The sequence below is a fragment of the Calonectris borealis genome, chromosome 11 (assembly GCF_964195595.1).
Source record: "Calonectris borealis chromosome 11, bCalBor7.hap1.2, whole genome shotgun sequence".
Classification (NCBI taxonomy): domain Eukaryota; kingdom Metazoa; phylum Chordata; class Aves; order Procellariiformes; family Procellariidae; genus Calonectris; species Calonectris borealis.
Window position 1 is genome coordinate 15747594 of NC_134322.1, and position 17166 is coordinate 15764759.

The following is a 17166-nucleotide window of genomic DNA, read 5'->3' on the forward strand; positions in this document are numbered from 1 at the left end:
CTATAAGTAAGCAGATGATTCAGTGTGAAATCAAAGCCAAAATTAAATATCCCATGTTCAGTGCACAGGACACTTCTGCAAATGCAGCTTACTTTGTAATTTGATTTATGGACAGCACTTTTCAAAGCAAGTTCTGATATTTAAGTTCTGAATGCTTTAGTTAGGTTTTTAAGATTCTCTTTAAGCATTTATTGTTAGTATGTTGGCTATACTTGTATTATTTATTTCCTGGTTTATAGCTTAGATAAGAGCTTGAAAAATCTATTTTCAGTCATATGAGATATATATGAGAAGTGATTTTTCTTCTTTTGTTTTGTTTTTATTGCAACTACCTATCATATTGAAATTAGCATTGGAATCTGTTCACAAATTAGTTCTCCATGTGTCCAGGGAATTGTCCCATTACATATCATGTTGATATTTGTCTCACAAGAGTTTAGAGAGGTGTGATTGGCCATTGGGTTTAGCTATTTAAATTCATGATTCACTAAGTTAACTTCTGAAAATGGATTTAGAACTGGAGAAAATGGTGATTATTTCAAAATAGATTCCTTGTTCAATGTGTTATGTCCTCCTTCCCCTTCCAAAGCTCTACCAGGTTAAAAATAAATAAACAAATCATGTTTTCAGTTGTTCTCATATTCCATTCCTGCACACATAGTTTTCATCGATTTCAACTTTGATATGTGGAAATAAGCTAATGAATATTTTTAGAGCTCTGTTACAAAGCACGTAACTTAAGGTGACACTTGGAGGGTACTTGTGAAAGCTGTCTTGACTTTTCCTAATAATACCTGAAATCTGGGGTAGTAATATCTGCTTTTTTTCCTCCGTGTAGCCAGTGACCCAGTAACTTATAAAGCTACATTTCTGTCTTTAGGATATTGTAGTGGAAAGTTAAAACTTGCTGATAGTGAAGGGGAATCAGAATTAAAACTACAAAGTGTACAGCTCCTTGTTTGTGGTGCAGTTGGGTGATCTCCATCAGCTAACTATATTCATTCCTCTGTTTAATAAGCATTATACAAGTTTTTTGCACAATAAAGCGAGATGGGGTTGAAGTACTGCCTGTTCTCAGCAGGGTGGGAGATGGCACGCACGGAGCCTGCGGAGGGGAGAGGTGTTTGTTTCCTGGCTTGTCAGATGGGTCTTCAGCTTTGTCTCTTAGCTTTTGGATTGTAGCAGGCAACTGATACTAATATGGATGAAAAGGTCTAAGGAGTGTGGAGAGTCTCCCATCATCATCCATCTGCTCAGTCCCATGTCGTGTCATTGCCCTCCCCCCGGCTTTTTTCCTCGTTTAGAAAGTTAAGGTAATTTTCTGTTTGACCTGTGAGAGACCTGCATGGTGTTCTTATGGAGAATGTTGGTACTGTAACACCAGAGAAAAGCAGGTTGCTGGATGCATTTATTATTGGTTGTGCTAGAAAAGATTTGGTTATTGAAGAAGCTGCTTTTCATTTTAGTTTTTGATCATAATGCCGGTTGGTTGGATTTTTTTTTTGTTGCATAGGAGGTTTATACATTATTGATTAATTATGTTCAGCCACAAACTGATTTATCCCGTAATTCCCCATTCCCTCACAGAAAAGTCTCTGTGCACGTCTCTCTGGTCCATAGAATTACACAATATAGTCAAGAATAGCTGCAGTTGCAACATCCGAGCTAATAGTCTTTGTATAAATAACCTGAAAGTAAGTTTTCAGACTTAACTTGTTTTGTTCTTGTACAGTTGATTGGAAGTTCTGTATTTTCAGACTTAAAATTATTCAAATTGTATGAAGTACTTTATTTAAAAATGATAGACTGATTTCTTAAAATACAGCCGTGTGGATCTCTGTGCTTCTTTAGTACTTTTTTGTCAGAAGTGTACTTGGGAATGTATACATTTTGCTGTCTTGCTGTGTCTTTCCCTGTTCTTCTCAGGTGAATACTTTGTAAAATCACTTTGGTCACTGTTTGGAAACAGCATTGTTCCCAACTCAACTAATAGTTCGCTGCAAGACTGTTAGTGATTTAGATGGAGTTGTACCGTGACCTGTGACAGTGTGATGTTTCTTGGTGTTTGGTTAAGATAAATGAATATAGTGCAGGTGATCCTCAAGGCAAAAAGGAAGAGTACTCTTCTCGGGATTTATTTGTAGCTTACCTTCATTTTTGCAAGGTTTTTCCTGAACTGTATGTTCAATAGACCCAGCCAGGTTTTGGCTCTGTAGTCTTTCCTCTAGGAGCCATTGACAAATACGTAGATTCAATGACTGAAAATACTCTTTCCAAAACAAAATGGTTGTTTATTTCTGGAAACAGCCATGATCACATAATCCATAATCTTTTAAATTAGCTAGGACACCTTGGTATGGCTATGGCCCAGAGCCTTTTGTCTAATCTTCAGTCAGTGACTCACCACAACGTTCCCGGGTGTAGTCAGTCTCTCTGGGTCTGTCCCTCTGTCTCTCGTTGTCTCTGTGTCTCACTCTCTCTCCCCACTTCTTCCCCCTTGTGTTTTTTCCCTTGTTTGTCTTTAGAACTCTCAGATTAATTTGGAGAGGCAGATAATCCAAAATAAAGTAGATTCACTGTCATTCATTTACACATTAGTCATTTAGATGACTGTTGCCTGATTCATATGGTCATAGCCAAATTTAGTTTGGAAGGGACCTCAGTATTTCTGAGTTTTAAACAATTAATATTTGTTACTTAAGGTCAGCCAAACTATAAAACTCAAGGAATCAGAAGCAGCATTCATTAAATTTAATCTTTTGGTCTGTAGCCACATCAAACTGTGAAGTCAACCATTCATTTTAGTGGAATATTAATGTCTGAAGTTTAAAGGCAATAATTGAGCTATATTGTAAGTTGCTAAAATGCAAATACCCACTTATTGATCTGGCAGCTTGGTTATAAGCCACAACTGGGTCTGATTTTGGTCTGTTCCCAGGGACTTGTGTCGGAGAGGGCTTGGGGATATGGGAGGAGGAACAAACAAAAAAACCCTATTTTCTCTAACTTACTGGGCTTGAGCAAATAAAATGCTGTGGAGTAGTTAACCATACAGGAAGAAGTTATTCCATGAAGTTAATGAACGCATGGGAAAATCGTGTGCCATATAGTTATAGTGTCTCTTCGTTTTTCAAATTTTACCCTGAAGTGGAGATAAGATGTTGTGCTTATTTAAAAACAAAACCAAAAAACCCACAACTTGAGTTAGGGTCAGGAGTACAGTTTTGCTTATGCATGGACAAATCCTAGTATGACTTTAGAAAACAATTACTAAGGGACAATAGTTTTATGTTTTTGGAGTGGAAGCAAAAGGGAGAGGATGAATCCTACAGAAGCCCTGGAACCAGTGCAATGAAAAGGCGTAGGAACAGTGAACTTGGGGAGGCTTTTTGGCTTGTTCTTAGGCGAGTTCTGTGATTGATTTAAACCAAAATGTCAGAACTTTAATAGTCATTGAAAGACATTGAGTTTTAGGAGGTCAATTACCATTTTATTTTGTAAAATGGGGCATAGACTCATTGTGTCAGGCCTTCCCTTACGGTTTGATAGGATAAACATGCCTAGTAAGGAGTGTGTTTTCTCTGTTTGTTTTTTTTTTTTTCCCATTTCCTCTTCTGTTTTTTCTAGAACAATACATCCCGTAAGATAATTTTCAGGTGTCCTGTATACAACTATTTATGATTTTGAAAATAGTCTCAGATTTTTAATTTGTTTGGCTGTGTTAGCATACCTGTGCATGGAAAATCCCCCTGATACAAATAAAGCCTAAATCACTTGGACACTTGGGGCATCTTAACCAGAAGAGCTGGGAATTGCAACTGTTGATTTTTTTTTTAATTGATGGACTTAATTTATTGGAATGATTAGAGAACATTACTCTAATCCAATGAAATACCTGAAAAATGAATGAAATGTTAGAGCATTCAGTGTTGAGACTGCCTTTGCTACTCAGTTAAGTTGCAGTGCTAATTAGTAGTAGTCTTTCAGCTGCATTTCATGACAGGTATTATTAGTAGACAATACTTGTTGCTTTTATTTGTAGATGTATCTGACTTTGTCTTTCTGATCAGAAACATGCAGTGGGACTAAAATCCAGGGAGAGACCTGTTGCAAAATGAATGGTGACAACATCACAAAATGCTGTAAGGGAACGGTTAGCCCCCATTAGACTTTATTGGGGCTATAACAATACAGAAGGAAAAGTTTTGTCTTCCTTTGGGAAGGTCAAAGCTTGCTTTTGTAGTAGCTGTGTAAGAGGTTGGAACAAACAAGATGGTTTTCAGTTTAGAGCTATGGCATCTAATCATATTCAAAACCAGTTTTCTTTCTGTAAACAGAAAAATGCCCTGAGCTATCTGCAGTCCCTTCAGAATAGGGTGCTTGGAACAGGAAATAAATTTATCCAGTAACTCCTATTTTGCCGATTTTTTGACAGTTATTTGCTAAATACTCAAACTGCACTCTGATGCATGCTAATCCATTGGTATGTTTGCTAGGGAGCAAAGGTGGCAGAAATGGGGATGTGTACTCAGCATGGAGTGTCTCCTTCCAGCCTTTCTATGTCAAACTTGCCTCGCAGGTAACAGCAGGTCGCAATCCTCTAAAGGGCTTTGGAAGCCCACCTGTGGTCCAAAAAATGACATCACCAGCTTGTTCCAGTAGAGTCAGGTCAGAGTATATATCATCGAATAGTTCTTCCCAAGAGGGGGAATAGCTTTTGGCATAATTAATTAGCTCCTGTTTCTGCTTTGAACCTGTATCAATCTAGCTATGATCAAGTGAGTCCTGTTTCAGAGAGTAGTCTTCAAAATCGCCGTGAACTGAAATTTCCTTCCTTTCTCGGAAAGAAAGAATGAAATTTGGCAGAATATATTATTGAGCCCTCTTTAAAACATAGATTTGAAAAGGGGCTCTGATAGAAATTTATATATATCCCCACCACCAGCTTCTGTTGCTTTTGCCATGAGGGGTGAGTTCAGATGCCAGCTGATGGTGTTTTCTCTTTGTAACTCAGTCACACAGGTGGGATATACCTTTTAATAAACCACTGTCCTTTATTGGTGTTGCAGACAGACTTTTTAAGGCTCTCAACTGCATTATTCTTTAAGCAATAAACATATGTTGTCAATTTGCACTATCATATTTGTTAAATCAATTTTTTTAAGCCTTGATTGTATGACTAGAAGCTTCCAGTAGCTTTTCAGAAGCTATTGGAAGCTTCTAAAGTTTTCATCTATGATTGATTACAGTTCTTCCCAGTACAACTTTATGCTGTTTATGATGGAAGTTAACAATACAGATGTAAAAGCAAGTAATGGTATCAGGAATGCAATTTTATTTGAAGTACAGCTTAAATGTTCTGAAATAACTCTGTGTAATTTAAATCATTGTCCTTTAGAGCTCCTCTGATTTTACTTAATTTGCTTTTGTGAAGTGCAAAAGAAGTTTGTTAAATCAAAACTGCATGTGTTTGTGGTTATTTTGTGTTCATTTAGTGTGGGTGAGTTATATGTGGGAATCAGCCCAAGGTTTCTAATCCCAAACAAAACTGCTGCTTGAGCTGATAATCCATAACTCATTACTAAGACTCTGAATAACTAGTGTCAAGGATGGTGGCCAAGTTAAGACATCTTTACATAGGTCCACTGGAGATGAAGGGTGAGAGAGGTTACAGTTTGCACAAGTGTAAATTCTGTAATGCACGACAAAGAATGAAATGTCTAACAATTAATTTCAGTTAGGAATTGAATTCAAGTACAAAAAACCCAATTCTATTTAAAGTGCTTGCATATGCCTTAGTACATTTTCCCCCTGTATAGTATATGTTCTGTTTTCTATGGCTTTACTGTTGTGGAAGACTTCTTGGAGCATTTTTTAGGTAGATAAAGTAGTTCATTTGTCTAGTGGTGTAGAAATATAACTTGCTGTGGTAATTGAATGCAAGTTCATTCTGGGAAACTGAAATGGTATGTGAAAAGAACATGATGTAAAGGGTTATTTGAAGGAATTCTGATGGTAGAAGGGAGAACATTCCTTTCTGTGTAAACTACCCATCTAGTTCTCCAATTCCTCTATTGGGGGGGGCAATATGCAATAATAACTTGGGGAGGAGCATTATTAATCTTGTGCATTAGGTAGATTGTTTTGCATGATGTATAACTGTGTATGAAATGAGTCTTACTCCTATTATATTTTCAGTAGTTTTATTATTTACTTTGTAAATAAAGATCTCTTGAAGATTTCCCTTTCTGGGGCTCATCTAGGCACCACTTCCTGAATGTCTAAGATATGGATTCTCTTTTATCACTGATAGCATCCTTCCTAGTTTCTTTCTTTTAAAAATAAAATATATTTGACGTATTAGGGAAAAAGAGTTAAAAAAACCCACAATGAGTACAAGTAGAGAGCCAAATAGGAAGCTACCTACTTAGGAGCTTTATTTTTTTGTCCTCTATTTGAAAATTTTTGTTTCTTTTTTCAGCAGATACAATTTCTTTTTTGTTTCATTTCAGCATAAAAATAAACCACGTGTGGTGACCTTAGCTAGGAGCCACGCCATTTCCTCAGCAGCTGCTGCTACACACTGCTTGTCTGACAGACGGGGCTAGGTCATGGTTACCAGAGGACACCCTTGTGGTCATAAGCAAGTTGTAAATGTCACTAAGATTGTTTCTGAATGCCTATCACATGTGTATCGCTGATTCTGAAGTAGATAAAGTCAGTCAAAGATTCATTTGGGAGTTGGGGACTCCCAGAAGATTACTTTTAAAGCCGAATAGCAGCCAGAATTGTAACATGCATCCACAAGCAGCGGTAGTGATTTGACAGTTATTTAGCCCTCAGTTACTAGCCCTTTGGTAGAACTGACAGCACGCCTGCAAAGATAGTGAGGCCTGTTTCAGCCCCATTAATGTTGTCTTGAATGTGAGCCTGTGGTCTGAAAAAATGATAAATGTTCAGTGATTGATGATTTTATAGTCCCAGGGCACTTGGGATGGTTTCTGGTAGCTGTGAACAATTTTCTCCTCTCCCTTAATTAGGCCTGAGCTTTAGGTTTCTCTCTACCAGACTTAAAGAAGTGAGTAAATGGGAATTGTAAGATAAGGTTTGGAACATGTTTTTCAAAACTTTGGCTACAAAGGAGGTGCAATTTTGAGTGTCAGGTCTGTCATGTTTTGGTACAGAATAAGTGATTCGGTGCACATCTGATCAGTCTGAATGGCAAATACCATATCCATATCTGTATATGGAAAAGCTGAAAGCATTTTGAAATGTACAAAAGAGAATTTTAAGTAATTGGGTTAATTAAATAATAATTGTGTTAATTAATAAATAATCCTAGGGCCTCTGTGTTTTCTGTCTCTATACCTTCGGCGCAAGCTTTCAATAAGCCAGTGTTTCCTGACTGCATTAGGATCACTCCAAGCCTGCTAAGTTGGCTATACTAATGCTAGAAAAGTGCAAAACAGTATTTCGGTTTGAGTGCTTATTTGCAAGTTGGGTGACAAAGTTGTTTATTTAATCACTATTTGGAAATAAACCTTTTGTCAGTGAGCTATGCTGTTTAGTAATGTGATAGTGTCAAAATGCCTATTAATCTGTAGCATTAATAGCAGGCTGCAAGGGGAAATGGAATTTCTTCTTGTCATTTGCACTAACATTTTTTCCTAATGTCAGTTACGTTCCTGACCTCTTTACTGTGTTGTTTTATTAATGCAAACAGAAACCACAGAGAAAAAAAAATCAGTTGCGAGTTCTTCAGACTAATTTTACTCTCTCAGTGGTTAGCGACTTAACACTAAGAGGATTCAAATATAAAAATATCTCAGTATTATTCAGTTTTTAGAAATATTGTCCATGAGGACACAGCTTATTAAGAAATTATGTGGTTTCTTTTCGATGGGGGAGAAAGAAAAGGGGGAGAAGGTAAAATGTGGGCAGGGAGTAATTTCTGTGAGATAGACCCAAAAGCCAACTTTTGTGATTAATGACCAATTGTGACTCTGCACATTTAATTAGGAAAGTGTCATTACACTCAATTAGCAGGGCTGCCAAATAATCTGTTTAATACTCTGGTCTTTTTTTCTCTAGGGTTTTGCAGACAGTCCTCATTACAGTGATCACTTGAATGACAGTCGATTAGGGCCCCATGAAGGATTGTCCCCGACACCTTTCATGAACTCAAATCTGATGGGTAAGTAGGTAATTCTTTACGAGTATCCCCTCAAAGCCTCTTTGGTCAGAAAGAGACATTTTTCATTCCCTTGTCTAGGCCTGACATGTCAAGCATCTGGAAGTTGCTCTGTTTCTCATAGCAACACTGACTTCCCTATTGAAATCTTTTTATGTTGGGCAAATTCCTCATAAAGGCCATTGTCCAGGACTTTTTAGAAGAAGGAAATACCTAGATTTTCTCAAGTTGATCTAGAAAGCTGATATATTTTGATTTGATTTTTACATTTCTCTTGTAAATTCTGAATTATTTTAAAGCTGAATTTTCCTTAACTTTTGCTGAGAAGACATCTATAACAATTTTTAATTTGTGTATTTTAAAAAAATGTAGTTATTTTTCTAACACTGTTGATTCCTGAACTACCTACCAATTTACTTTACGCTTTTCTTCAGTTAATAATTTGAGGGCTTGCATCTTATTTTTAATTTTCTAATTTCTTTGATATTTGTTGTATTAGAAACATTGTTACTTCTCAGAAATAGATGCAAACTCCTATTTTGCTAGGCAAATGTTGTTACTGCTTCCAGGCTGTGGGTGTCCAACATTTTCTGCTTTTGAAACTGGAAAAACAAGCAAGCAAAATGTGTATTATATTGTGGGCTTAGGTATTGAAAGCTTTTTCTTTATTGCCTGCACTTTTGAGTTACCTGAAACTTGTTAATGTATTGATGGCATTGTTCAAAACTCTTCTTCTCACTATTCCAGTTTGGAGCATAAAAATGTTGATTTCAAAATATTTATTGTTTGGCAATACATGGTCTTGGGACAAATTTTTTTTCTTGTGTCTTAAACTTAGGGATAACTGAATGTTTGTTCTGAATCTGTATGTTTGACATTGTTTCACTTACATATTCTGCGTCTTGTAGACGTGACCTATTTTGTGATCTCAGTATTGTCCTTTTAAGACATAGCCATGGTAATCTAAGTGGATTACCTAAATCCAAAGCCTGGTGGTCTGCAATTTCTTTTGGAAATCTTTCTACTTTGCTCAGTCTTTGTTTACTACTTTAATTTTCTCTGAAATAGAGGCAGACAAAGCACAGCTATTGCTGAAAACAGAATTTCATTTAAACCATCATGTATGAACCTGAAAATATGTAATTTTAAAATGACCGTCTTTGTTTAGAGAGAGTACATGTCAATTGGTCAATGATATTTATATCTGAAGACAGTAAAGCTAAACTGTAGTTTCCTTTAGTTATTTTGATAAAGCAGAGTAGAGCTTCCCCCCAATACTGTTTCAAATATGTTATCTTTTTTTAAATACAGGAGACTAAAAAGACTTGCTTCTCCAGTATTTTGATCAGTAGCACATATGGAATGGCTCTTTGTAGCTCATACTGATTTTATTTTACAAAAATATATAGCAGAGTTTGATTTTTTTTTTTTTTTAAATTTGTATTACCAAAGGCAAACTATTTGCTCATGCTTTTATTTTGAGCCGTCCAATTTCTAAACAATATATGCCTTTAAATAGATGAAGAAAATAATTGGTGCAACTATGTCATCTTAGTTTTTCAATTTTATTGAAAAGATGGCTAGGTGATTCCATTAGACCTAATAGAATTACATCATTAATACAGATTTGAGAAGAAGCCTCTATTGAGGTTGTTTTGTGGAGAGAATTAATGAATTGCAAGATGTGTGTGTGTCAATCACTTACCCAAAGCAGAAATAGTGAACTGAAATAGTTTTGTAATGCTTTATGGCTAACAGTTCTTACGGATTTTATTTTGTTGGAGCAATAGTACTTCATTTCCTTCTATATGCAGCATAGAATTATAGAACGTATTCAGTATATATCTCTAAGAAATGTACACCTCAAAACTCTAGAAGTATGCTTTTAAAAGTATTTCACCTGTGGTTTTTTGGCTTGTTATAACAAAAAATTATATTCATTTTACTTATGTTACAGTATAGGATGCAGCTTTGTATATATACTTTCACATCATGCATTTTTGCAGCTTATCTTAAGTTGATGCTGCAAGTTTGGAGAAAGGAATGATAAAAGCTACATAAAAACATTCAGTAGCATTTTTCTATATAGTACCACTATCTGTGTTTATGTTTTTTTCTTTATTATTGAAAAGAAAAATGAGATTTCTTAAGTTTTTTAGACAAAAAAAATGTTACACAGTTTGTTAATATCAAATTGTGGACACCTTCCCATAAACAGAATGAAAACATCCATTTTATTAGTTACTGTAGATGATATTTAATGCACTGATTGATTATTCTGTGATCTTCAGAGGTTAAAAGGAGGTGGAGGCAAAGAACATGAACTTGATGAGCTTATAGGAAATATCTCACTAGGCTCATAGGAGTGATGGAGTGTCTGGGGTTCCATGCTGAAGATCTAAGAAACACATCCCTGCCCAACATTTGATCATGACTGAAATACATCTCTGAAATAGTTAAAAACTATTTAAAAAAAAAAAAGCGAGCAACAACATATTTCACCATTGCTGTCAACACTTAAGAGCGCCATTAAAAGAAAGAATTGTGTGTCAAGGGGATGTTGTTATTTTGTGTATTATGTTCAGCCGTAAGCATATTTGCCTGAAGAGATAGCGGATTATAAAGTGCCACTGTCTTTCATGATGGAGCTCTCAAACATTTTAATGATCTTGTACATTGCAAAAGAGAGAAATTTTGTCTAACAAGAGTTGATAATGATTCAATAATGAACAATTTGCCACAGAAAGATGCATTTCCATATTCATTTAGATATTTTTTGAAGTGTTTTGCAGAGGAAGTAAAGCTATTATGTTGGATTGGTTAGTGTTCTTCACTAATGAATTCCAGAATTATCCTGTTGATTTGTTAGTATAAAAAAGCAAGGGTCGTTGCTTGTATTTTAAGTAAAAACACTGAATCCTCTTGGCACCAGCATAGTCTGTTGGTATCCATAGAGATATGTAGAAAATCAGGCTAAGATATATTGGTGGTATTGTAGCTCCATTTAGACTTGATAATCTTTGCTTATTCAACACTTTCTGTTTTAATTACATTCTAGAAAACTATTCACAAGGATATGAGATTCTTTTCTCTGTAATTATGCTGCCTTTTAGTACCCTGCACTTGCAAGTAGAGGTCAGTTTTTGCTAGGGCTCTTCAAGCTTGTGGTATTGTATCTTCTGTTGTACTGTTCCCTGGACTTTATTCTACTGAGCTTTTCTACTTCTGCTTACCAGAGAGAAAGCAGATCATTCCTGAATATAGCTTAAAGGGGGTTTTTGTTGGTCCATCTTGAAAATTTGAAGTGGGTGACTTCATTTGTTTTGTATGTCTCTTTCCTCAAGAGGTGGAAAAGATAAAGGCAAAACTTTTGTGCTCAATGTTCATCATCTGTGTACTACAGTTCCACAAGTTTGTACGTGATAAAAAGTCATTAAAAAATTTAGTCAATAGTGAGTGAAAAAGTGGTGGTTGAATATAAGCTTGCCATGTTGAAATCGGTCCCTTGAAGTAGAAAAAGAGATCATTCTTCCAAGTTTTCTTTCAAGTATTCTTCCTTGTTTTCTCATTATTTCTTTAACTAGTTGCTTTACAGTTTAAGTGGGTTAAATTTTAGAGCTCTGGATGTTCCTGAGCTAGCCACAGGGTTTGAAGACCTGTCAACCCAGATAACTGGAAACTGTCATAATCGGAAACTCCGAATGTGTGGGAATGGAGGATTTTTAGATCACTTGCATCTTCCCGACCTCACCTACTCACTGGCTCTGGTAGACCAGCTGCAGGGTTGTAGTTACTAGTTTATTTTATATCATCTGTTGATGTTGTAACACTCACCTCTGTTAGTATCCTAGTGGGGAGGTGACTGTGCTCCTCTTCCTAACAAACTAACTTCTGCTTCATGCTAGGTGTAGCCATGATATTTTCGTATGGTCAGCATTAAGAGTATGGAGGACCTGACAATGCAAGGGAGGTCAAGACACACACCAGTCAGTATTTACAAGGGAGGGAGTAGAAGCTTGTTACAGTAATTAGAGCTATATTCAGATTGTTAATCAAAATATCGTTTCTTATACTCTAACTATTTATACTGTGAATATAAAGGGTAAGCCTGATTCTTGTCATGATTGAAAAAAATAGGTGAAAGAACCAAACACAGTACTCTCTAATGGAAGCAGAGTAATGCATTTTGGGGTTTTTGCAGTGTGGCTTCCCTTAATGTTGGTTGTACTTGATGCGCTTGAATCACTCGGGTGATTTGTCATCGGGCTTCACAAAACAGGATTTGCAAATAAATTACATACATATATATACACCTTCCTTAGTGTTTAACTGTCTTGTACCAGTGCAGCAGGTGGTTAATAGGTATGTACTGGGTAGGTATGTACTGGGTAGAAACTGCCATGTGGAGCGAGGCTGGCAGGAGCGGAGAAGTGCTTGATGGGTTGAAGCCAAATTCCATGAATTTTCAAAGGTAGTCTTTTGAGTTACTGTGAAACTAAAGACTCATTTTGTGAATTAATCATATAAATGAGCAATCAATATCTGGATTGGAATGCCTTCTGATTTTAGAGTTACTGTTCACTTAATTGATTGCCTGATTGTGTAGGTTTGTAAGAGTGGCTGTGCTTCTGCCAGTGTGTCTTTCAAACTAGTGAAATTACTATGTCTAATTTTTATTGTAAAATCTATTGTTTGATTTGTAAGTTAAGCACTTCAGTTGGCTTGGATAGAGTGGTAAGTATTTTTAAAGATGAACATTAGGGGCATTTTTTGAAGCAACATGGTAAATAGCTGAAGCCTCTGTAAGCTTTCCAGTACTGATACTGTTCTTAAACAGGTGATGTAAGCCTTTTAAATCTTAACTTGGGAAAGGTTATTCTCAGTAAAAGGAGAGGCTTTTGAACTTTAAAATACAATTAAAAGAAGGCATGCATCTGAATTGTTTCTCAGTTAAGAATCTAACTAATCTTAAGAAAAACTGCTAGTTTTCTTCATCAGTAGCCCTTCAGTAAAAGAATTTTGGAATCGAAGAGATAGAGCTTATTATCAAATGACTTTATGATGGTGAAGGCAATAGTAGGAAGCAAGCAAGGGTAAATAGTTGTGAAAATGGCAAATGTTAAGAATGATGTCATTATAGTTTTTGTTAGGAATTTTGTTTTAATTACTTTTTAGGAACGGAGAGGGCAGATGCAAGTAGTGAGTTGGCAGACCTTGTATTTGTCCAAAATAATAGTTAGATTTCCTTGAATTGCCTTCTGTAGTCATTACTAATTTAACACAAGGAATGAAATAGACATCACAGTGGAAATGATCTCCAGAGACATGAGTAATGGCAAGATTGATCTGAAATAATTTATACGCAGTTACATTGGTATTAACTTGGAGAATGGTGGGGACAGAATATTTTGTATCCTTCAGAGAATTCATTAGGAAGAAAGAGGAAAATGTTAAAAGAAGAAAATGACAAAACAGGGGCACAACAAAGATTATGACAAGTGCTTCAGTTCATCTCATTTTACAGGAGTAGGGCAGTAACTTGAATGAAAATTGCAAAAGGATAGCTAATAAGCTTCACATAGTGCATAACTATCTGTCAAATATTATTGTAGGCTAAGAGTTCAGAAAAACTTTTCTTAGTAAAAAAGACGCAAGTGTAAGATCATCCACATTCACAATACTTGGGGGTACTAGTCTCCTGCTCTAAGACATGGATGTACCACAAGCCATAGATTTAAATTTCCCATGCTGGAAAAGTTCCTTGAAATTCACTTTACAGTAACTGGCATCATGCAGTTTCACAGTATTATGTTTACATTTTATCAAATCACTTATTGTTTTGATTATTAAAGCTAAAAATACCAAGATGTTGACTCATCTATATGTAATACATCATGGCTACTTTTCCCAAGGTAAGTGTTGCCATTGCTTCATCCCCGTAAAGCTTCATGTTTTGTTGCTTCAGATAGGCTTATTTTTTTTTTAATTATTTTTTTTCCAAATCATTGCATATAATTAATCTGGCAAATGGAAGATGTATGTTTAAATTTCCTTCTAAGAATGTTGTTTTCCTTTTGGGCGTGTCACTGTGCTTACCTGCTTGATTGACACTGTTTTTATATGATATTATAGATTGGCTAAAAGCCTAATGTGAATTTTGTAGTATTTTGGTTTTTATAATGAAAATTTCAAACCCAGAGTAATGTTTTAAGTTAAATTTCAATGATTTCTTCCTCTTTTCCAGATAATGGATGTATCATTTGCTTTGTATATGAATATATAAAATCTCCATAAATAAATTGAGGTCCCTTTTCTTTTGGGTGTTTTTTTTGTTTGTTTTAAATGCTAGCAATCCTTTTGTTCTGTTGTATTTCTGCGTCTGGCTGTGTCCCGGCTCTGGCGTGGCGTGTTGGGCAGAGGCAGGCTCTCCTCAGTCGTACCTGTAAAACCTCGGACCTGACATGCTGGTTACTGCGGGCGCAGAGCTGTCCATCTGCAGGCTGAAGCTTTCTGGAGTTGCCATATTTTGTGTCTGTTGGTACGGTTTCAGATTTATCTTCCTCCCCGCCCCCCCCAGGTATTACATTAAATAAATTCCACTCACACCAAAGAATTGCTCTCATCTGCTCTTCATTTTCCTTTTGTGAAAGCTAATGGGTTTCTGGGAAATTAAATTACACAGTCATTTAGTGACAGTGCTAAGTGCAGGGCATTTTTACCCTTGGGTTTTTGCTCACAAGAGTATGTTAAGCTTAGTTTCCCCTTCTGTTTACAGTAATATTTCAATCAAATAGCTTTCCTAACATTTCTTTAAATACAGTAGTACCTCAAGGCTTTCTACAAATGTAGCGGGGAGCTCGCGTCCTTTGTAACGTTATGCTGTAGCAGGTGTCCACTTGTGCTCCGTCCCCCTTGAGACTTCCATCTTCTTCCTAGTTAGCAGCTGTGGCAGAGGGGCCCTATCAGCCCTCCCCAGGTGGTGCTCAGGTGTGGGTCTGCCAGGTAGGTGCGCGGCCGCCCGCCTGCTCCCCCACCTCCCCTCGCTGCCGCTGCTGGCAGGAGGCCTCGCGCCCGGGCAGCTCCCAGCGCAGGGAGGTGAAGCGAGGGGGGTGCGCAGGTGCACAGCGGTCGGCCTTCCCCGCTCCCTGTCGGTGATCCGCTCGCTACGTGAGTGTGCCGGAGCGTTGAGGCAGTTTATCCTTAACGAGCATGGGTAGTATTGTGCAAGTTTAGAAGGTTTTTATAATCTCCCAATCAGTGTTGGAGTTGTTTTCAGACTTAGTCTGCGGTGCTGTGGTTCAAGGAAAAAAACAGAAAGGTTTTATTTCTGGCAAGTAAGAAAGTGAAGGAATCTGTCCTTGAAAATCCATCAAATTATTATGTTTTAACATTGTACTAGGAAGAGCTGCTGATGCCTTTTCACTGGATACTACCAGCGCCACACGTACCTTCACAGGACTCATAGCGATCTCTGCACAGATGGGGAGTTCTACTTGTGTCCCACAAGTAGAACTTGCAGTTCTGGTGGCCCGCGGGCAGTAGTGTTGCTTGTACTGTGCGCTGACGGGAAAAAAAATGGGACCTAGTGTTAATCATGTTGGAGGAGGATGAAATGTTGCCGCCTTCAAAAAGGTCTCACGCTTAAGTCCAGAATTTCTCTCATACTGAGTACTTCTGAATTGCCAGTCTGGGAATTTAAACATGCAAGTCTGTGGCTTTTAAATTTTGAAATATTTTAGTTCTGATTAAAATTTGTTCTGCAAAGCTTGGTTTTTAGTTAATGCAGTCTGATACATTCACAGTGTACTCTGCCTCTGAAAAGGGGAAGAAATAGTAATCTGATGAAATCTTTGAGTCTTGCATTTCCTCTTTGTTATAACATGTCAGTTTAGCTGCTGTAGGGTATGTTTATCTGTTACAAGGCTCATCGGTGCATGAAATGCTGAAAGGGCATATTTCTCTCCTGTGGTTCCTGCCATCCCTGGGCACTTGTAGATGTGTTCCAGTGGATGGGATCAGCTGGGTGAAGCTGTAGGATTTTAAATTTCAGTCTGTCTGAAGACGCCAAGCTCCTTTCCAGGGAGAAGGGAGGAGGGGGTGATTCTTTCCCATACTGGTGATGTAACTTCCCCATGAGGCAGTTGCTTAGGGATCTACATAATAACTATTATCCTGTTCAAATAGGAGACTGTAGAAAGCTCACTGGTGATTAAAAGATAATTTTGTAATTTTTCATGGCTTGTCTTTGTTTTGCAATAAAGATGTTTGCTTATCGCCAGGTGCATAAAAATCATTTACTTAATCTCTATTTCATTCCATTAATTTTTTTTCATTCTTGCATGCATGTAGCTGTAGCCTGTCAGTTGCTAGCAGTCCAGTTTTTAATAAATGCAGCAGCCTTTATCCAGTGATTAAATTCTGAACTGATCAACCAAAATGTTGTAACTAGGCTGCTTGTGCCAAAACAAGTGGCTTCTGTGATTTGGGGCATTACAGTATTTGCATTAATACGATTTGAAGTTGTTAATAGTTTTCTTTAGTGACTGGATTTTAGTGAGTCAAATGTTTGTTGCTGCTGGAAACCTGACTTTGTTTAGATACACAGACACCTCAGAGGGGAAAGCAAAACAGATTAAATTGAACGAGCGAGCCTATAAAAGATGTAATTTTATTTTTTAAGTGCATGAAGGTGTTGGACCTCTAATACTATTGTTTTTGTGAGTTGCCTGAGTGGCCACTGCGTTTTCCCTGGAGCTGTGAGCTGCAGTAGGTGTGCAACGCTTCAGCTAATAGTGGATTAATGGAACAAGTATCATCAAAAGAAAACAAAATTTTCTAATTTGATTTTGAAAATAATGTCTGGACACTTTCACTTTAGTCCAATATTGCACCAAAGTTTTGTTTCTGGAAAGTGGGTGAAAGATTTTCATGTAACAGAAGTGTGCAGAAGAGCAGAGAAACTGCAACTCATTCTG

At 36.9% G+C, this 17166-nt stretch overlaps 1 protein-coding gene across 13 annotated transcripts in view; it reads left to right on the top strand.

Moving 5' to 3' along the window:
- The window catches only part of TCF12 (transcription factor 12), a 169140-nt gene that overhangs the window by 50045 nt on the left and 101929 nt on the right, over positions 1-17166 (top strand). For 12 of the 13 annotated variants that reach the window (XM_075160176.1, XM_075160182.1, XM_075160177.1 and 9 more), the window contains one exon: positions 8092-8194. In XM_075160176.1, the coding sequence (XP_075016277.1) occupies positions 8092-8194 (103 nt within the window). Of the gene's footprint in view, positions 1-6596; positions 6651-8091; positions 8195-17166 lie in introns of those variants that run through there. The other variant, XM_075160185.1, reaches the window with a different exon arrangement.